We start from the raw sequence: 23,346 nt of genomic DNA on the forward strand, positions 1-23,346 counted from the left end.
TCGAAGTCATTCCAAAGGGTAGGTTAAACAGAGCAAATGAAATGGGACCATACTTATAATATATCATCAATGAGACTATTTAGGCCTATATACTGTAGCATCATTTTGTGAAGTCATCAACATCTATTGTTTCTATTCAACCCAGGGTTCAACAAAAAATATACAAAACATATAGGCCTATGGTTTCAAGCTTTGGTTGATTTCAAATGTAATCATCAAGTTACTAATTCATATGTTGAATTCACGTCTCCATCTCAACCAAAAATCTAAGTTGATTTGATTTAGTCCTATTAAAGCCACAATACTGTATGTAACTTTTTGGGCAACCCGGACAAATTCCCATAGAGATGTGTGTTATAGATCTGTCATTCTCATTGAAAGCAAGTCTAAGAAGCGGTAGATCTGTTCTATGTGCACTATTTCTATGTTCTCCGTTCTTAAGTTTCTTTCTTGCATCTTTTACTTTTGTACACCAGATTCAAACAGCTGAAATTACTATATTTTTGGTTATTGAATGTATATTCCACAGTGGTTAAATGGTACAATGATTCTCTACACTGTACTTGCTTGTTGTCACAAAACCTGAAATTAGGCAAACTATTAGAATTTATGCAACCAGGAAATGGCGGAGCGATTTCTGCATAGTGCATCTTTAACTTAGATTTATGGTTGAGATGGATACGTGAATCCAACATCAATTGTTAATTTGTAGACAAACTGGATGTTGAGTTGTGTTGGTTGTCAACGCAACCAGATATCAACATTTGAAGGAGATGTATATTTTGTGCCACTGACTTAGTCTGGCTTTAATTTCAGTTTGTCTACAAATTAAAAATGTCTATGTTGGATTCACATTCTCCTTCTCAACCAAAAATCTAAATGAAAGAATATGACTAAATCAAACAAAACTTTAAATAACTTAGATTTTTTGTTGCGATTGAGACGTGAATCCAACATATCAATTACTAATTTCTAGACGAACTGGAATTAAAGCCAGACTTTGTCAGTGGCACAAAATATACATCTCCTTCAAATGTTGATATCTGGTTGCGTTGACAACCTAACACAATTCAATATCACTTTTGCAATACAGTAAATAGCCTATTAACTTTACGAAAAGTTAACAAATGATATGTTGGATTCACATGTCAAACTAAACCAAAAATAAAAGTTTAAAAAATGGCTCAGATGAAACTATCCAAGCATTAGATAGACCTACATGTCCCTTAAATGTTGATATTTGGTTGCATTGACAACCAAACACAATTCAATATTACTTTTGTAATACAATAAATAGCCTAAAGTTAAGGCTATCTTACAAACTAACGTAACAGTATTTATTCAACCTTTAAATGAGTAACATATCCATGGCCACATTTTGAGGTTACCTTAACTATAAATGTCTTCTTATGTCATCATAGAACGCTTGAATGTTCCAGATGACATGCAAAGGTCGCACACTTGCACTATGTACTTTTAATGTAATCTCAACTGCAATCCAGGCCATTTGGTTGTTCTATTATATGAAACACAGTAACAACTCATTGAGTTTTTGTATAAATACAAAATATCTGACATTTAATTCCAATTAGGACTTTCTTGTTCGTTTAAAAGGTTGAAAGCGCAGTGCTAACACATTTATATGACAACTAAACCAAAAATCAGACATTGTTTGAAATTTGGTTGTGCTTTTAGATTCTTGAAAGCATAGTGATAACACATTGGGAATTCAACAAACTCCTGGCTTTTGTTGAGTCGTGAATAAAGGTTGAAATCTCATTGATCAACTTCTCAACCTAATATTACCAACATTTCCACCTTGAATTGAAGTTGTGTGCCCAGTGGGTTGTGTTAATCATATTATAGACAACATTTTACTGGACTACAGAAGTTGTTAATTGAAGGCTGCGTCCTAGTTTGTGTCCAATCAGAGTGTATCTGTCGTGGAATGAAAATAAAGCAGCAATGCGTAAACAAGCGCTGGATCCTCCTCCGCCGCTCTCTCCTATCATCTAGCCTATATTCTGAAACCAGTTCCGTATTCAGCGCTACTTTAATGTAACGTCGGTGCGCACACCATACAGCGTATAGGTTGTATAATTATCGGATAAGATCACACCATCTCGACCATGGAGCCTTGAACTGGAAGGTAAGCAATGCGTTTACTACTCGATACTCAGAAGCCGAGCAAGCTATGCTTGTTCGTATCCTTTTCCGGTAGGTGCTGTGATAGTAAAGTTTGGGGTGGGTTGGGAATGCGATCATGTGTCATATGGGCTATCAAGTTATGGACATGTGCGTTTTGATCATAGTCAAGTGTGTGCCGTGGCGTTAGTTTATTTTATATCTTAGTGATCGACGTAACGGTGTAAGGTCCCAACAATTTGCCTACACGACTTCAATGGCAGCAACTTAAATCTTAAGTCAGTTTTTCAGGGTATGTAGCCTACTATGTCAAACTCACCATCCATAATGTTGTTCGCGCAATATCGTGGGTGACGCAAAGAATGACGCGTATGATTTCCTGGTGATGATGAGAGGGACATAAGACACAATTATGTCACTGTAAAGGGAACCATCCTCGATGTATTTCCTTGCTGCGTATTGACGATTTTTTGCAGTCAAATCTGTGACAATTCTATCATATGACATTTCCTCTCAGAATATTCTAGTCAGTGCCTGAACTCTAAACTGTTATTGTAAATAACGTTGGGATCATGCAACTGAGCATAATGATGCTGCAGCGAAAATATCTTGCAAGTCCAATGGGTACATATTGTTCTCGATACATTGTGTCATTCCGCTTGAATAGGCTAACCAAAGTAGTCTCCAAACGTTGGATTCCAAAATACTATTTCCATTATATTACTGTTACTATTAAGGGGTTAAACACTTACATCATAACAATCTTTGGAAGGAACTAAAGTTGCTTTCGATTCTAAGAAAACATCGAGGGGGCGGGGCATAAAGGTGAAACTCACGTATGCATGCACCTGTATCCATTTGTTTTGGTCAAATATGAAGAAGATGAAGTGATGTCTTGGTACATGTTTTAAGTTTATTCAATTTCATTAAAATAATGCAACTTTGCAATTTGCATTTGAATTGTACAAATATCAAGTTGATATATTTATGTCATAACCATGTCATACGTGTAGCATGGGATATACCCAAATTACACTGCTTTCTACTTTAATTCACAGACACCCACAGCACCACAGAGATGAACATGCAGCACACTTGATATCTCCCTGGAGGGGAAACCTGAATTAAGATGAAGCGACTGAAGGGGAAAACCCAACAGTGTGGAGTATTGCAGAAAGTCCTGTGAACGCTGACCTCCAGCCCCCATCCTCCCATCATTCCTTTCCCCCAAATACACAACACTCCCATCACCACTCCTGCTCTGGTCCAAGATGACCTCACCGAGAAAGCACCTGGTCAAGGATTTCAACCACTTTATCACATGCTACGTGTGTAAAGGATACTTGATCAAGCCCACCACGGTGACAGAGTGCCTGCACACCTGTAAGACCACCCCCCTTCTCTCTTTCTCTCTCAGGTGCCACATTCATCATGACATCATGTAATGTAGGCTATACCAGAAAAACACAATTTCACTATTGCATAGGTTATAGTATATCCAGGCATATTTGTGTATTCTATTAGATATACATTACACCTAACATCCCCTACTAGAAATTCTTGTTTATTTTGGTGTAGTACGGACATTGAATAAAATGTCAAATGGCATCTATGGCACCACTAAAAGGTGGCTGGGATTTAGAGCTTACAGAATCAGTTGGTTGTGTTATTTGTTGTTTTACACATTGGCCTTGCACAGTCACAGTGCTATGAATGTCAAGAGCGCGCTCTGTCCATCTCCTCTGTGTCATCCTGCATGATTTACATATCATATTACATGGTCTCCCTCTCCATTTCTGCCCTCTCCATCTGAACTGAATGTTTTATTGGAAGAGAACGGCAGATGCAAAAGCTCACTTCCAGGAATGACACATCTCAAGTGATCAGTGGGTTCAGTCACCATGACAACAAATATCCTCCACACAGGATGAGCAGTTTGGGTCCAGTTTGTTTGAAGCCAAAGTCACTTCTTTACTGTCATAGAAGTCAGATTGAACCCTAGCCCTAATGAAAAATATCAGCAGCTGCTTAGCACAGTATGGTTTGGCTGTTTAATGATTGCTTTCCCTGTGTATTTCAGTATATTTCAGAGATCCCCAGCAAAACATGTCTTTGATATTAGTCTACACTATTTCATTTTAACCTCCAGAGTGGCGCAGCGGTCTAAGGCACTGTATCTCAGTGCTAGAGGCTTCACTACATACCCAGAATCGATTCCAGGCTGTATCACAACCGGACGTGATTGGGAGTCCCATAGGGCGGCACACAATTGGCCCAGTGTCATCCGGGTTAGGGTTTGGCCGGTGCAGGCTGTCATTGTAAATAAGAATTTGTTCTTAACTGACTTGCCTAGTTAAATTTAAAAAATACAGTAGTCAGAATGCAATTAAACAGCTATACATTAGTTTACTTTATATGGGACAAGTATAACCACTTTGACACATTTAACAAACAATCGTCCAATGCATTCCACTATAGTGTTTCTAGCTCACATTTTCAACACTCGTCCCTAAATGGACTTTAATGGAAACAAAAGTGTATGCGGCGGTGTGCTGGCTATTGAAAGAACATGTGACATGTTGTTCTGACATACTATTGGTTGATTAAGACAGCAGATGTATGTATGTGAGGATTGTTTATTTGTTGTTGTTGACTTTATTAGGATGCCCATTAGCTGACGCCAATGGCGACAGCTAGTCTTACTGGGCTCCGTCACATAACGAAAAATACATTACAGATAAAATACATTTTTTCAAGACGGTGCATTCGGAAAGTATTCAGACCCCTTGATTTTTTCCCAAAATTTTGTTATGTTACAACTTTATTCTAAAATGGATTCAATAGTTTTTCCCCTCCACACCTTATCATTACAAGCTAGGTTTTAGGATTTTTTGCAAATTTATACAAAATAAACAACTGAAATATCACATTTACATAAGTATTCAGACCCTTTACTCAGTACTTTGTTGAAGCACCTTTGGCAGCGATTACAGCCTCGAGTCTTCTTCGGTATGACACTACAAGCTTTGCACACCTATATTTGGGGAGTTTCTCCCATTCATCTCTGCAGATCCTCTGAAGCTCTGTCAGGTTGGATGGGGAGCATCGTTGCACAGCTATTTTCTGTTCTCCCAAGAGATGTTTGATCGGGTTCAAGTCCGGGCTCTGGCTGGGCCACTCAAGGACATTCAGAGACTTGTCCTGAAGCCACTCCTGCGTTGTCTTTGCTGTGTGCTTAGGGTCGTTGTCCTGTTGGAAGGTGAACCTTCGCCCCAGTCTGAGGTCCTGAGCACTCTGGAGCAGGTTTTCATCAAAGATCTCTCTGTACTTTTCTCCATTCATATTTACCTCGATGCTGAATAGTCTCCCAGTCCCTGCCGCTGAAAAACATCCCCACAGCATGATGCTGCTACCACCACCATGCTTCACAGTAGGGAAGGTTTCCTGGCATTCAGGCCAAAGAGTTCAATCTTGGTTTCATCAGACCAGAGAATCTTGTTTCTCATGGTCTGAGAGTCTTTAGGTGACTTTTGGCAAACTCCAAGTGGGCTGTCATGCACCGTTTTACTGAATAGTGGCTTCCATCTGACCTGATTGTTGGAGTGCTGCAGAAATCATTGTCCTTCTGGAAGGTTCTCTCATCCCCACAGATGAGCTCTAGACCTCTATCGGAGTGACCATCTGGTTCTTGGTCACCTCCCTGACCAAGGCCCTTCTCCCCTGATTGCTCAGTTTGGCCAGGCGGCCAGCTCTAGGAAGAGTCTTGGTGGTTCCAAACTTCATATATTTAAGAATGATGGAGGCCACTGTGTTCTTGGGGACCTTCAATGCTACAGAAATGTTTAGGTACCCTTCCCCAGATCTGTGCCTCAACACAATCCTGTCTCAGAGCTCTACGGACAATTCCTTCGACCTCATGGCTTGGTTTTTGCTCTGACATGTACTTTTTTTAAGGGACCTTTTTATATAGACCGGTGCCTTTCCAGATCATGTCCAATCAATGGAATTTACCACAGGTGGACTTCGATCAAGTTGTAGAAACATCGCAAGGATGATCAATGGAAACAGGATGCACCTGAGCTCAATTTCGAGTCTCATAGCAAAGGGTCTGAATACTTATGTAAATAAGGTATTTCTGTTTTTTATTTTTAATACATTTGCCAAAAATTGTAAAAACCTGTTTCGCTTTGTCAGTATGGGGTATTGTGTGTAGATTGCTGAGGATTTTTTATTTTATTTAATCCATTTTAGAATAAGTCTGTAACAGCCTCCCGAGTGGCACAGTGGTCTAAGCTTCGTCCGGGTTAGGGGAGGGTTTGGCTGGCAGGAATGTTCTTGTCACATCGTGCACTAGCGACTCCTGTGGCGGGCCGGGTGCAATGCATGCTGACACGGTCGCCAGCTGTACGGTGTTTCCTCCGACACAGGCTGGCTTCTGGGTTAAGCTCTCGACAAGACTGTAACTACCAATTGGATATCATGAAATTTGGGAGAAAAGGGGTAAAAAGAATAAGGCTGTAATGTAACTAAGTGTGGAAAAAGTCAATGGGTCTAAATACTTTCCAGATGGCACTGTATGTACATTTAAAAACATTTACATGTAACGTGTGTGTGTGCATCTATCAGTTACACACATGTCAGTTTATACACACAAGTAGGTCACATGAGAGTCGCCGTGACGTGTTGCTTTATCTGTTTTTTGAGATGGAACGGCTCTGTATAATACTATACGTTGATCTAGGCTATAGGCCAGTGCATAGTGAATAAGCATATACTGTTTACATGGAAATTGCTAGAGGACAGACTGTGACCTATATTTCTGCTTCTTCTGACAGATATTGCTGATCTGATTTTTTAATTTTATTTTTATTTATTTTTTTTCTGACGTTTTGGTGACGTCACATCATAGGATATAGGCCTAATCCTCAGCTCAGTATTGCATGGAATCGGATTAGGTGTTCTTCAAAGAAAGATACATCTATACATTATACTGTATGCAATGGTATATGTGTATGTTGTGGTATTGACCGCTGTTGCTGTGTGTCTGTGTGATCTGTCGTATTGGCTACAGTGTGATGGATGCATCTAGAACCGGCCAGGCTATACCCACTATTTCCCTGCTAGTCAACAGTTTCAATTTCAACTGCAGGACTGAGTTTTTAGTCATGCTTCAAGGCTCAACAGATACTCTGATGTGTATCAAGTTCAAACTTTAGAAATTAGATATTAGAATGCTATTCCTTTTGATTTAACACAAAATCCTTTTATTGTGAAGGTTATCTGAGAGAAATGGATACGAAAAGAGAAACTGCAGTCATCTTGGCATTTCTTTGCCACCTGAATGGTGTGATAAAAATCCATATTTACTTTAGGTCTGTATTTGGAGAAAATCAACCATTCTTTGTCTCTCTCTCCTTTAATCTGTCAACAGTTTGTAAAAGTTGCATCGTCCAACACTTTGAAGACAGCAACGACTGCCCCAAATGTGGCATCCAAGTCCATGAAACCAACCCTCGAGAGATGTTAAGGTAATACACCTAATTTGACATCTAACAGAATCTCATCTGCATTTATATTTTCCCTATTGAGAATCACAGGATGATAATGAATGCTACTGAATAGATTACCATCAGTAAAGTAAAAACATGCTGGCCTTTGCACTACTGAACTGACCCTAGCCGGATTCTGGCAGATCTGAGTTTACACCCTTTAGTTGTCCACCCGACTAGTGAGATGGTAAGGCTGGTGTGGGCTGGGCTGGGCTGGGGGAGGATGGGGTGAGATCCAGGCAACAGCTAGACTCCATTCTGGAGCCAAGGTTACAGCTGAAGACCTCACCCAGTGCCCAGCCCACAGATACAATGTCTGGGAATAAGTGTGTGTGTACTTTTATTCTTCCTTTACGTCTCATTCTATCACCAGGTTGGACAACACTTTAGAGGAAATCATTTTCAAACTCGTGCCTGGGCTAAGAGAAAGTGAGTGATGTCATTTTAGTATCCACCAACATCAGATATAAATCTAGCATTTGATCGTAGGCCAAGCTGTTTTCTATTTGACCTGAATGATATAACCCCTACCCTGTGTATTCATATATTCTCTTTTTGTTTATTGACTAGAGGAACAACAGCAGGAGATCGAGTTCTGGAGGAGTCGGAAGTGGAAGGAGAATGGAGAAGGTACATTATCTGTGTTAGTGTATCCATGAAGACCAAGACCCTCCTCAGGAGGGACCAGAATGAACCCACTCGGGTGGGCAGAGGTGGGCTGTGATTGGTTATTGAGGCGATGGGTAAGGAGGCTCTATGTGGGGAGAGATCAGTGAGCAGACAAAGACAGAGAGGAGTTGTGACTCAGGTTGCATTGTTGCAGTGACTGTAGGTGGCTGAGAGAGGGAGAGAAGGGGAGGAGGAAGGGGAACGTTTTAACAGCACTCTCTACAAGGCACTGACGAGATCCCCCTGTTTATGATGTACAAATCACATGGAAACAACAGAATGACTAAAAAGATGGATGGATTCGGTTCGCCAGACGCAAATGCCATCCCCATGGCAATATGATGATCGACAGTTTGTCCCAAAGGCCTTTTATGATATTGCATTTCTAGGTGAAAAGCGAAAGACATCGGCATCAATCAAAACCGCCCTATTGTGAATTGTCTTTTCACAGTTTTATATGAATTCAAGGAAAACAAACTCAACTTGTATACTCTCTTGCTCACACGTAACATACAGTACTTATCCATTTATTTTGTCATAGAAGACGGCCCCCGATCGAAGAGATCCAGGCTGGATGACGACGATGATGATGATAATGATGGTGGTGGGGATGGAGACTACCACAGGAGTGACCCGCAGATAGCCATCAGTCTTGACTGTCTACGCAACAGCAGCCTGGTGGGAGAGAACATTGTTAAGGTAAGTCATGGTGGAGAGGTATCTCTTCCCTGCTGCTCTGTTCTTTTTTCTGCTCCCTCTTCCCTGTCTCCCTAACATTATTCCTCCCACTTTTTTTATGTTGATGTCCTTCTAACGGTCCTTTATGTCCTTCTAACGTTCTAACATCTCAGAATGTGAGTTGAATAGAATATAGATAGACAATGATGCTGTGCCCTTACAACAACAAAAAGCACATGTTAATTTTGCAGTTTCACATGTGAAATAGCTGTTTTTCACGTTGAGCTTAAATTTCACACGTGAAACCGTATTTACTGTATTCAATTTAGATTTCACATGTTAACTCCACCTTTTTCACGTGTGAGGAGAATAACATGTTTTCACCTCATAAGAAAATTGGATATGCAGTTTTACATGTGAAAAACATTCACATGTGAAAATCTCATTTTCACATGTGGAAAACATTCAGGTAAAAATCTCACTTTCACATGAAATTGCTTTTTCACATGTGAAAAACATTCACATGAAAATCACATTTGCAGTTTCAGATGTAAAACGCTGGTGAAAAACTCACTTTCACATGTGTGGTTGAAATAATGTTATTCTCCTTACAAACTCAAAATGACGCTCACAACAAAGGGAATTAGCAAAGCAAATCACTGACAACCAAAACAAAAACGGATACAGTTGGGTTTTAGTAGGGGTTCTCAAAGAATCTCACGAGGATTGTCCACTGAACGTTGACTAGCAACAAGAGTCTGGATCCTAAAAGGCACACACCACGAATGCCCACTAAATTTGCCCAAGAAAAGACTAACCAAAATAAAAACCCACACCAAGTTATAATATGGAGCAAACCAAAGGGAGAACACATGATAAAAGGCTTTGTTTTTATCACACTCAAAGAGGAAGTGCTATTCCGCGTTCAAGCACTTCTAACATCTCTCATTCCCACTCTCTCAAGAACCACCGGAGCACTGGCCCAGCCACTCTTAAATACCACCTGGGCTAGCACCTTCCGACTAACGAGATGGGCAAGCCAGCACTGGTGTAACACGTACTTACTAATGAGGTGACACCAATTGGTGCACCCCACCTGCTAACATGCTACCTCGAAATATGAAAGGAAAACCCCGAATCTGGAACAGGTGACCACATCTAAACAGCCCAAATGCGGGACAAGGGAACGATTTTGCAAGACATTCACAGGAACAGTGGACAGAATATATGTTTTGGAGGCAGGTTAATGGATCACGTTCAAACGAAGAGACAGTTCTGCTGTATGAAGGTCACTGCCTGTTAAAGGGGCAATCCTTAGTTGCCACATACATTTTTGGACTTCTAAGTTAATGAAATGAACCCATTGATTCTTAAATATAAAACGTATAAATGCATCATGAGCTTAGTTCAACTGTCGTACCCACCAGAACCCAAAATATACACTTGTTTTACTCCATTGTTTGTAAACAAAGTAAATGTAAACGACCGCTGTATAGGCTAAAACATGGTTAAAACTATAATGTTGATATCATGGATGGTCAGTCCTTGCATCCATAGCGTAGTCAATGGAGTTGAGTGGTCGCATTTCTCCAGCCCCATCCCTCAGGTTTTTACTGAAACTGTGGCAGGGAGTAATAGTGTTATTATATGGTGCAATCCTCTAGTGAGTGAGTTACTTTTGTGCCAGTAAGATCAAGGAAAACTACTGAAGTCCAGAACAAAAATTCTTAGGATTTCAAACAAAAAATAATGACATCTAAAGAAAAACAGGAACCCAAAAGTTTTGACAACAATATTTTGTTTTGCTAGGAAATTATTTTCAAATGCAAGAACAAAATGAATTGTAAATGGATGCAAAAAAATGTTTTTAAGTGATAAAAAAATTAAATAAATGACAATGTGATTCAATAAAATGCCTCCCTTTTCCCAGAAATGTTCCCTATCTTTGGTTATGTTACCCTGGCCTTTGCTTTCGCTGTCTTTTTTCCAGTTGCAAGTTTTGGCATATTCATTCCAGCAACATAGTACCCTGCATCCCACTGCTGGGTTGCCTCTGAAGATAAGCAGGGTCGGTCTCTGGATGGGAGACCAGATGTAGCTGGAAGTGGTGAAAATGAAACGTGAAAAATAAACTTGCGGAAAACAAATGTCACGTGGGGATTTTTTTTCACGTGAGGGTAAAAAACATGTAAAAAAATTTACCTGTGAAACTTCACACTTGTCCGAAAACCACGTGTCTGACTCGTGAAAAATATAAATAATAATTCTGATTTGTTCACACATGTTCACATGTGTCTGAAAACCACATGTTTCTTTCATGTGAATTTTTTTATGTGTGGTTATCCTTTATTTCCTGGGGTGTCATTGAAAGCTGGTCAGTGAATATGTGGTGAGGAGGGAGGGGAGGATGGAGAGAGGAGAGGAGAGGAGAGCAGGAGGGAGAGAGGATCATAATGGTTTCATATTGAGGTATAATATAGAATGATTCTCTGTGCCAAAGGGATGCTATTAGTATTAAATGCACTAACTGAACTTAATTATGCATTCATAAAAAATAAAAAAAAATGAATCAGAAGATGGCTCTTTGAAACGTATGGATTTGCATGCTCTTCACATAATTCTGAATAAATGTGCCTGAATCATTGAATTCATCTTCTGAACCTCCACTCTAGGGCTTAATGAAGAAATTTATACGCTGCTCGACTCGAGTGACAGTCGGAACAATCAAGAAGTTTCTCAGCTTGAAGTTAAAGCTTCCAAGTTCTTATGAGGTAACAAACTAAGCTTTTGTACGTGCTCTATACCCTTTTGTATGTATCTACTGTATGACCAATATTAAGCTCATGCTATTGAATATTAGTTTTGTGTGGGCCTCACATAAAGCAGTCTCCTGCAGCCTCTCCTGTGTGTTGAGGGGGAAAGGGCTGGCCTTGTTAGCAGGCCCCCTGCTGTACAGAGGCTGTACTTACTCTCGCTGCACTCTTAGAAAAAGACCTGCACTCTTAGAAAAAGACCTGCGCTCTTAGAAAAAGACCTGCGCTCTTAGAAAAAGACCTGCGCTCTTAGAAAAAGACCTGCGCTCTTAGAAAAAGACCTGCGCTCTTAGGGAAATACCTGCGCTCTTAGGGAAAGACCTGCACTCTTAGGGAAAGACCTGCACTCTTAGGGAAAGACCTGCACTCTTAGGGAAAGACCTGCACTCTTAGGGAAAGACCTGCACTCTTAGAAAAAGACCTGCACTCTTAGGGAAAGACCTGCACTCTTAGAAAAAGACCTGCACTCTTAGAAAAAGACCTGCACTCTTAGAAAAAGACCTGCGCTCTTAGAAAAAGACCTGCGCTCTTAGAAAAAGACCTGCGCTCTTTGGGAAAGACCTGCACTCTTTGGGAAAGACCTGCCATCTACAACCTAAAAGGCTTCTTCGGCTGTCCCATAGGATAACCTTTTGAAGAAACATTTTTGGATCCAGGTAGAACATTTTTGGATCCAGGTAGAACATTTTTGGATCCAGGTAGAACTCTTTTGAGTTCCATGTAGAACCCTTTCCACAAAGGAATCCAAAAGAGTTCTACCTGGAACCAGAAAGGGTTCTCCTATGGGGACAGCGGAAAACCTCTTTTGGAACCCTTTTGTTTTCTAAGAGTGTGGGGCTCCAGAGCACTAAGATTGTATAGATGCCATACACACAATACCACTTTCACTAACTATTTAGAAGTAGTGACTGTCCCATTGATACATTTGCCTTCTAGCATTTATAAACATTTGTAGGCATTTAAAAGCATTCATACACATTTCTAATGGATTATTAATGAAAGCTATTATAAAATGTTACCCAGCTTTCTCTATGTACAATGTCTGTCACATTCTCTCCATAAAGAGATATTTGAGTCCTTGTCCTTTTGTTTGAACAGTATGAGAAAGAGAGATATGTCTAACTCTAGTCCTCTTCTCTAGCAGCCTGTGCTCTGACTGTCATCCCATAGTAGTCTAATTCTTAGTCACCAGCCTCTGTGTCCCCTTGCAGCTAGACGTCCTATGCAACGGGGAGATCATGGGAAAAGACCACACCATGGAGTTCATCTTCATGACGCGGTGGAGACTTCGTGGTGAAACCGTAAGTAAACCCCCAATGATATCAATGCCCCCCCATTCCCCTCGTTTATAAAGATGCTAAGCCTCGTACCTTTCTCACCAGGGGATAAGCTGTGGCCGCTGAATGACGGTGCTGTAGTCTTACTAGTCTCCATGAGAGTCAATGCTTGCTTGGCTTTAAGCCGATTGGCTGGTTAGCCGTCTAAAATGCCACCATCACTCTACTGTATGAACTGATACACCAAGCAGGAAGTAGCAGTGACATGGTTAGCAGAGCTTATTACAGGCTGTAAGATGTGTCTGGTACTATAGGTTCGCATCAAAGCATGTTTGGATGCCTCGTCCGTGAAAGAAAAAAAGCTGCAAAGTGGAATGGTGAATTTAGTTGTTGTTTCACAGTGTGTCATAATGGTACTATACAGTATTGGAGACATTTGCAAGGCTAGTAAGGTATTGCTAGGTTATGGTAAAATGCAGTTGAAATATGGCTGCTTCTCTTCCTCAATTAATCCACTTTCCTCTTGTTCACCTCACAAAATATAGGCCTATGTTGTGGTCACTATATTTTCACCTGAACTTCAGTCAACCATGCTTAAACCTAACCAAGTGCCCCCAAGTCTTCTGCAAAGTGTGCTAGGCTAACTAACTAACTAGAACACTAACTAACACACTAACTAACTAACTAACACACTTCAGCTTGACCTCATAAGCACTTTTGCTAGCCGGCTGCTCATTCCATTGCTCATGATTGTCACTTTTAGATGGGCAGGTCTGGGCTCCGGCAGCACAGGGTCAGGTCATGAATCACTGCATTGGTCCAAGAAGACAGGTGAGGAAAGCAGTGAAGGCCCCTGACAGCTGCCCCAGCAGGGTGCCTGTTCCTGGGCTCAACGCCTGACACTCTACCCTTCCACAGCCAGTTTATCACCACTGGCTCAATAGAGGGGTCTTTTAATAGTGCTGAGCGATTAGTGCTTTTTGAGGTCGGTTCGGTTTCAGTTCGATTCTAAAAAAAATATTCACCGATTTCAGTTTCTATAATTTTTAACAAGAAATTCACTTTGCATTATGTGGGTTGAATGCTCTAACTACACAAAATAAAACAATTAATACAAGTTCCATGATGGTAGTAATTATTAGCCATAATTTATTCACATTACTTTAATTACATTTTTTAGTTGTGTATTTTACATTGGTTTTATTTGATGACATCATTTCATTCCAATTGATCATCTCTATAGAGATGCTGCCTATGCTGTCTGACAAAATCAATATTTTAGTAGTTCTTCAAAGTAAATAAGGCATACTTTTATGACTGCTGAATACCTACTATCAATCACCAAGATCATGTATTTTCAGGTAGAGATACTTCGTGAAACAACTGCTCTCTATCCTCTCCATCGCGTGTTCTTCTTCCGTCTCTTCTCTCTCCCGCTCTGTCTGCCATACACAGACCGGACAAGTAGGCACGCAATGGATTATGGTCATTGTAGTTAATTACCAAGTTTTCTGCCCAAAACTATGTAGAATATCGGCCTGATGGAAACTACAACTCCCTAACACATCGCACAGTTTGGGCTTGATCTGATTTCTCTCTAGAGAAACTGTGCATTGAGCTCACATGAAAAAGTAGAACGAAATGGAATTAAAATAAATGAACTGTCAGTGGGACAATCTGTTAAAAAAAATTACCAACATTTTGGTTAATCATTCAGCACTAGGCCCTGGTTTAGTTACAACATACAACACCCCTAAGGCCAAGTAAACTGTACAGTTTTAATCATTCAATTGATTTCCCTGTTTTGAATGATACTCTGCTAATTTAGGCTTGTGTTAAAGACAGGTTCTGGCAAGCTTAAAATACCCTCGTCTTCACTCCTCAGTCCTTACGCAGAATGTTCTGATTCCAAGAACAGAATCCAAGGAAGGCAGCAGTTGAACCCCCCCCCCCCCCCCCCCCCCCAAAAAAATCAGATGACAGTATTACTGACCTCACATGACCAAATTTGGCATCTGGGGCAGATTGTCCCACTGTGCAGAATAGGTGATAGCTCTGTGCCTAGAATGAATCCCTGTCCTCCCCTGGACCAAATGACCAGAAACTGGGTCAGTGTTGGCCAACTAATTTCCCTTCTCTTTGGGATTGTACGTAAGTGTCTCCTGCCTACCGCTGCTGCATGTCTACCGGCCTGTCTAAAAATAGACCCGCTTGATATGATGTGTCTGTGGAGTGTCTTTCTCTTTCACCTGCTTTGGCATCAGACTTCTCTCCTCATCACGCTCCCTCTGCTCTGCTCTCTTACCTTTCCTTCCACTGCAGCATATCCTGGCTACAAAGGTACAATCCGTATAGATGAAGCAGCACATCAGATTGTGTTGTTTTTGTGTTCTAGGTAGAAAGGCCCCGTGCAAGCCTACTGTTTATATGCTATTCTTACAATGCAGTGGTGTAAAGTACTTAAGTAAAAATACTTTAAAGTACTACTTAAGTCGTTTTTTGGGGTATCTGTACTTTACTATTTATATTTTTGAGAACTTTTACTTTTATTTCACTACATTCCAAAATAAAATAATGTACTTTCTACTCCATACATTTTCCCTGACACCCAAAAGTACTTGTTACATTTTGAATGCCTTGCAGGACAAGAAAATTGTTCAATTCAAACTCTTAAAGGGAAAATCCCTGGTCATCCCTACAGCATCATATCTGGCGGACTCACTAAACACAATGCTTCATTTGTAAAAAAAAAAATGTTTTTACTCAAGTATGACAATTGGGTACTTTTCCCACCGCTGTTACAATGTTAGAACGTCTACGTTACTTATTCTCTGATTATTGTCTCCATTGTAGTGGATTCTGTCCAAGGGTGATCAATGTCATCTCTCTCTTTCAGGCCTACCCAATGGTACTAGAATATCGGCCACGGATAGACTTTGGTTGACGGAGAGAGACGTGGGACTACTCCTGCACTAACAGCCCATTGACAGACTACACAAAGAATGGATGTGCCTGGCACAAGAGACAAGGACCACGTCTTCCTATCATCTGCATGCAGTAGTCCGTTATTGCCTCTAATCTCATTCTATTCTTGTATGTTATCTTCCAGTTTCACAGATTTCTTTCTAAAACGCAACAAGGGTTTAAGAACATGCCTGGATATCATGGCGTATTAATGCTTGGAAACGTACCAAAATGTAATTGACTGAAGAGTGAAGACCTGCCGTTGGTCCACATCACTTGAAAGTGTTCAGAATAATACAAAGTGAAATCACTAGTAATCCACTGTTACGCAACACAAGAGAGATATTCCAAGACACTGGCAAACGGCCCATAATATTTCCCCCTATCTCCTATCTATGCTGGATTTAGTGTCTTACATGACCTCTCCCCTTCTGTTTTTAATCATTAAAGGGGCAATCAGCAGTTGCAACATCCGTTTTTGGACTTATAAATTAACCATACATGATTTGATTAATTGATTCTTGAAGAATATAACTTATAAATGCCTCACGAGCTTAGTTCAACTGTCGTACCCAATCTGAACCCAAAATATAAACTTGTTTAACTCCAATGTTTGTAAACAAAGTAAATGTAAACAAACTGTATATATCCTCAAAACATGGTTAAAACTATAATTGTAATATCATGGAAGGTCAGTCCTTGCATCAATAGCTCTGTCTATTAATTTGAGAGTAGTTGCATTTCTCCAGCCCCATCCTTAGCTTTTACCGAAATAGGGACGGGGGAATAGGCTTTGTTATTGTTTCCACTAATGATTGCCGCTTTAACTATGGTAGTGCCTTTCCCCACATGTCTCTCTTTCAGTGGAGTGCAAAATCCAAACTGCTCTTCATATCAAATTCCTTGTTTAATAGCCTAGCGGAGTCAAAAGCCCCATGTTATAGATTATATGGGTCATTCTACAGAAAATGTGCAAATCGGGGGTTGAATTTTTGTAATAATTTGTATCCTATTTTTCCCAAACTTTCAGCAAACGTCTTCCAACATATGTCAGGTGACATACTGTATATGCTACTTGCACACTTTGTATTGCATATTTTACCTGTATTCCTTACCACCTTACTAAATATGTAACTATGGAAACATCGTGAACAAGTTGCGGTAAAGGGAGAACCATGCACAGTAGTGATCATTTTGATTAACGTATTACAGATTTTATTTGCATAACAAAATAGTAAAAACATAAATATAATCTTTATTGTTCTCTGTGAAATGTTGATTGTATGAATCTTAAACTTGTTGATTGATTGAATTGCTTATGCATCTTAATTGTGTTTTTAGATGTTTAAATTATCACTTTACCTATCTTTATTTTGGCAAAATACCAGGTGTTTCTGTGTCAAGTGTCAATCATAGAGATCCACGGAGCATTCTAGGTGGCTATAACCCTGAATTGATGTGGTTTTGAGTTCATGAGCCCTTTATTAAATTGTAAGAAACTCAAGTAGGATGAATTTGAGTACAGTATAGTAGGGTACAGTATAGCACATTAAAGGTGTCTATGTTTTGGCCAAATAGATGTCAGTGTTTGGCTCTTGGAGGGTTGGAGCCCCCCTGCTGGCTATGCATCTTAATACTTGACACTTTTTCCTGAAGTGTCCGCTTGTCCACTACCCACATGGTGGTCCTCTCTTCCTCAGTTGGTAGAACATGGAGCATACAACTTTTACATGGAGATAGCACGGGCAACACCATTGAGGCTGTCACAGATACCATAATGGCACAGATACAAAGATGAGAACTCTATATATCTGTATGGTGTCAATTGTTTCGGCTGTAACCGTTTTGGTTTGGACAATTTTGACACATTTTGGACCTTAAAGAATCGCCATAGCTAACATATAGCTGGCTATCTTTCATTTGGGCAGATGTACATCGCAGAACCGTACTTGACATATTAATTGATTATACTAGATGTTCGGCAGTGACACTGCTTAAAAATACATGAAGACTTACCAACTTGCACACTCATTTTCTCTAAAATGTTTGCAGACAGACTACTCACCATGTGGTCATGCTGGAGAGGGGTGGGCTAAGACACTGCATTTCAATACAAGAGGCGTCACAGCAGTAACTGGTTCGAATCCAGGCTGCATCACATCTGGCCGTAATTGGGAGTCCCATAGCGCGGTGCACAATTGGCCCAGCGTCGTCAGGGTTTGGCCGGGGTAGGCCATCATTGTAAATAATAATTTGTTCTTAACTGACTTGCCTAGTTAAATAAAGGTAAAAAAAAAATTTTTTTTTTATTACAAATGTAAAAATAACCCCATCACCTGGTGATATGTGTAGGGTTGTGGCTTAAGGCACATTCATTCTACAGTCTTTAAATGTGTGTGTTTCAGTAGTGCCATCAAATGGAGGGACAGCATTTATTTTATTTTTTATTTTTTTATTAAACAAAACTACTAATTAGATCAGGATCTTTCAATGTAATAACTCAAGATGTTCTATTCAAATTGTAGTATAAAAAAATGGCTTTATTTTCAAACATGGAGTTTAGGAGTCAGGGTTTGGGACAACCACATCTCAAAAGAAGTCGCTGGATTAACAATGACTGTACTAAATTGTTTTGCCTTGGATTGAATTAGAACATATCATGATGTAAATAAATGTCCTAAGTTTGGAGACTTAACTGTTTAAAAAAATAATAATTTGGGGGTGGGACTTCAATTTGCACCACTTCTGTAGAATCGCCCATATACAAGTACAAGGAAGCTATGGCTACCTACCATATCCCTATCTAAAAATGAGTTAAATTCTTCTTTTCAATGCCATTTTGATGTTATTACCACATATAATGCAATATGAGTACTGTAAGACTAGATTTGCTGGAAGAAGGTTAGAAAAAGCGGAGTATCGCCTACACTGTCTGAAATGTGTAGCTGTCTGTTTGTGCACTATGTAAAACGTATTGGGCATTATGGTTGACTTGTACATAGTGGAGATTTGTTTAGACTGTTTACTACTATACTGGATGTCCTACTGGATGGCTTAACATTAATGTATTATCACTGCCCTATAAAAACTGTCCAGGCTGGCGTGATAGGGTCCCGCCATAACCCTCACCATTTGTTTCTGATGATGGATCATTAGACAAATGTTTTAAAGGCTTTTTCCCCTTCACATACCATTTCTCTTTTTCTCACTCTCCTCGAAACACCAAAGAATAAAAGCAGACATAGCAGTGGTTGTATTTTATCTGTTCAAGTTTGACAGAGATATTATAATCCATACGTAGACAAATGTTTGGGGTGCATTAAACCGAATGCATTAAACCAAAATGTACATAGACAAATGTTGAGGGTACTGAAGTCATCTTGGTAGGAAACAAAATGTGGAGGTTAATTTGCCAATGTATTAGGACTTTCCATACAGTAGATCTCGGACAATAATAAGTTTATGTTCATTTGCAGTTATGTGGGAGAACCACTCAATGGACAGATTGGACACCAATTTCTGGCAGCCCCTAAAAGTACAAGTCTTTACAAATTTCCACAAGTAAAAGTTGTAGTTGAAGCCTAAACTCTAAGAAAATAGGGCTCCAAAAGGGTTCTTCGGCTCTTGCCATAGGAGAACTATTTTTGGTTCCAGGTAGAACCCTCTGTGGAAAGAGTTCTTCATGGAACCCAAAAGGGTTCTACCTGGAACCAAAAGGATTCTACCTGGAATCAAAAAGGGTTCTTTAAAGGGTTCTCTTATGTGGACAACCGAAGAACCCTTTTAGGTTCTAGATAGCACCTTTTTTTCTAAGAGTGTGCCTAGCATTCTTGTGTACTTTCCTGTTTCACACATGCTTTTTCCTGTTTGAAATGGTATTTCTTATTTTCCTTAAAAACCCAGCTGTAGTGGTTTTAAAAGTCAGCAAAGTAAATGTTTAGACTGAATAATTCTTGAAACGTCCCTGTGCTGCAATGAACAATATGTATTTTTGTAACAAGAAGCACTTGTAGATATTTTCTTTAAAAATGAAATTGTATGTTGTATATTTAACAAACTTAAAATGCTGCTTAGAATAATCTATTCTATTTTTCAATGTCAATGTGCCTGATAAGCATTCCTAGAGAGATTAGAACTGTACATATGCAAGAGCTGCTCTATATGTGACATGATGACAAAAATACCAAAATACAGAACTCATTGAATTAACTTGGTGTCATTTCATAATTTTATTTGTATTTCTTTTTTATTTAACATTTATTTAACTAGGCAAGTCAGTTAAGAACACATTTTTATTGACAATGGTGGCCCAAACCCGAACGATGCTGGGCCAATTGTGCGCCGCCCTATGGGACTCCCAATCACGGCCGGTTGTGATACAGCCTGGAATCGAACCAGGGTCTGTAGTGACGCCTCTAGTACTGAGATGCAGTAGACCGCTGCACCACTCATCATTGACAAGTTACTTATTGTTATCTGTTACTTATTGTTACTTATTGTTAAAAAAATCATGTTTTGGTGTTTCAAAGATTTGGTTTCAAGACTTCTGTTCTTAAGAATAGGAATGGTCTGCATTTTGTGATTGTCATTGACTCCCTCTAAATCTCTTTCTTTCGTATAGAGGCATAGCTGATCTTTCTGATTCACTCCCGAATACAAGAACCCCAAACGGTATCCCAGTTCCTTTCAGTGCTATCTTTCAACCTGACAAAGAGTGACCTAAACCCTCTGCCTCATGGACAAGCATGGCCTTCTCAGTGCTCTACCCTGTATGATGAAGCCTTCAGACAGGTTCTCATACTTTCAACATGATTTCATCAGTGCTTTATCTGCCAAGGATAAGGTTTCTCCTATATTAAAACCAATCAACATCTTGAATACTTCTGCCTTGGCTTTTGGGAGGAGAAAACCCATTAAGAATGTGCTGAAGAAGTGCCAATGCTGTTTTGGAGTGGGGCGAGGAGAGGGGTATTTACTGTCCGCAACCACAGCTGTCCAGGCCAGCTTTTCTATTTGCTTGAAGAACCATGAACCTAAGTTTTAACCCCCAAACCTAACCCAAATTTTAACCCTGACACTAATTTGAACCTTATCCCTAAATCCCCTAGAAATAGCCTCTTTCCTTGCAGGGACTGACAAAATGCCCCTAGTTGGTACATTTTTTTGTTAGTTTACTATTCTTGGCGGGACTTCTGGTCCATACAAGTATAGTTAAACGTGTCCACACACACACACACACACACATACATACATTTGAATGATCCCCTGAGAGTGGTCAACACTGTTTGAATCCTGATCCGGTTGCTTTCCTTGGATTGGCCCAAAATATTGTCTCTGGATTTCCATTCAGCCCCTCAGCCAAACTGTCACATTTTCCACAGGCCCCCATTCTTTCTTCTCTGTCAAAAGACTTCCATAACTAAATGGCTGTGATTGTGGGGCCTGGAAAACAAAACATGGCTGACCTGAGTTAAATGTATTCTCCTTGGAGACAATAGAGAACTGCTGTAACCCAGCTTAGGTTCTGCAAGCTGTGGCATTCTTATCTGTGCTGATAGTAGCGTCAAAGCACCAGCTGGTTTTAAATTAAGATCAATGCATTTTTTTCAATTTTTTTCTCCCTCTGCAAGTAACTGGCTCCTCCACTGATTGGCTATAATTGGAGGAGTATTTACTCAGCTGCAAACATTTACATGTCAATGCCGAGTCCCCCTATGTTTTCACATTACAGGTCACATTTACTACTGGTGTTGTGCTTGCATACAGACACACACTATGGACAGTGTAAAAAAAGAAAAAAAGAAAACGGAGCCAATAGTTTAATCAGCGTTATTCTGTAAGTTGAATAGACTTCAAAATAGCATTATAGTCGATTCAACTTAAAATATTTTAAGGCAACCATCTGTAATACAATTTCTAGTTTGCTCAACACCATATTTTAATTTGCTCAAGATTGTTCTGTGTGTGAGGTGCACTTTTGAAAAAGCTTGTGGAGTAAAATTACAAATTCATGTTTGCTCAAAACCACTCCCATCATTATCATTTCCCAGCATGCTCTATTGCAGGTTGATTGTTTGGAATTCCTCATCACTTTGCAAGTCAGCAATATGTGACTTGCAGGCTCGATGTGGCCTGTAAACCAGGAGTTTCAGATTCCTGTGTAGGGTGTAACTAGGCACTCAAAGAAAGGTCTTATGATATACAGTTGAAGTCGGAAGTTTACATACACTTAGGTTGGAGTCATTAAAACTCGTATTTCAAACACTCCACAAATGTCTTGTTAACAAACTATAGTTTTACAAGTCAGTTAGGACATCTACTTTGTGCATGACACAAGTAATTTTTCAACAATTGTTTACAGACAGATTATTTCACTTATAATTTGCTGTATCACAATTCCAGTGGGTCAGAAGTTTACATACACTTATTTGACTGTGCCTTTATACAGCTTGGAAATTTACAGAAAATGATGTCATGGCTTCAGAACCTTCTGATAGGCTAATTGACATCATTTGAGTCAATTGGAGGTGTACCTGTGGATGTATTTCAAGGCCAACCTTCAAACTCAGTGCCTCTTTGCTTGACATCATGTGAAAATCAAATGAACGATGACCCCAAGCATACTTCCAAAGTTGTGGCAAAATGGCTTAAGGACAACAAAGTCAAGGTATTGGAGTGGCCATCACAAAGACCTGACCTCAAATCTCTAGAAAATGTGTGGGCAGAACTGAAAAAGCGTGTGCGAGCAAGGAGGCCTACAAACCTGACTCAGTTACACCAGCTCAGTCAGGAGGAATGGGCCAAAATTCACCCAACTTATTGTAGGAAGCTTGTTGAAGGCTACCCGAAACGTTTGGCCCAAGTTAAACAATTTAAAGGCAATGCTACCAAATACTAATTGAGTGTATGTAAATGTCTGACCCACTGGGAATGTGATGAAATAGATTAAAGCTGAAATAAATCATTCTCTCTACTATTATTCTGACATTTCAAATTCTTAAAATAAAGTGGTTGTCACAATTCCAAAAGTGGTGATTGAAGGAGTCAGGCGCAGAGAGCAGGGAGTTCAGAAGCAAGTGGATTTAATATTCCAAAAATAACAGCGAGACGGCTACGCCACACACACAAGGGCGCGTCAAGTCACAGTCCAAAACAAACAGGACTAAATCTAATCGGAACAGACACCACAAGAAATAACGAAACACCACAAACAGAAAAACAAGCCCGTACAAAAGTCGGCGGGCCAACTGG

At 39.9% G+C, this 23,346-nt stretch overlaps 1 protein-coding gene across 2 annotated transcripts; it reads left to right on the plus strand.

Annotated features, from left to right (window-relative positions):
• The first annotated feature begins 2,008 nt into the window (after nucleotides 1–2,008).
• On the plus strand, nucleotides 2,009–16,635 carry LOC120045442 (polycomb group RING finger protein 5-B-like). 2 transcript variants are annotated; one of them, XM_038990325.1, is made up of 9 exons: nucleotides 2,009–2,149; nucleotides 3,204–3,528; nucleotides 7,577–7,673; nucleotides 8,068–8,123; nucleotides 8,265–8,324; nucleotides 8,905–9,062; nucleotides 11,714–11,812; nucleotides 13,066–13,155; nucleotides 16,028–16,635. In XM_038990325.1, exons 2-9 carry the CDS (start codon nucleotides 3,417–3,419, stop codon nucleotides 16,073–16,075), a joined length of 720 nt encoding a protein of 239 aa, XP_038846253.1. In that variant the 5' UTR covers nucleotides 2,009–2,149; nucleotides 3,204–3,416; the 3' UTR covers nucleotides 16,076–16,635. The 2 variants fall into 2 exon arrangements, with proteins under 2 accessions (XP_038846253.1, XP_038846254.1); XM_038990326.1 differs by having other exon boundaries at nucleotides 8,908–9,062.
• Nucleotides 16,636–23,346: the final 6,711 nt, after the last annotated feature.

The sequence above is a fragment of the Salvelinus namaycush genome, chromosome 4 (genome assembly GCF_016432855.1).
Source record: "Salvelinus namaycush isolate Seneca chromosome 4, SaNama_1.0, whole genome shotgun sequence".
NCBI classification, from domain to species: domain Eukaryota; kingdom Metazoa; phylum Chordata; class Actinopteri; order Salmoniformes; family Salmonidae; genus Salvelinus; species Salvelinus namaycush.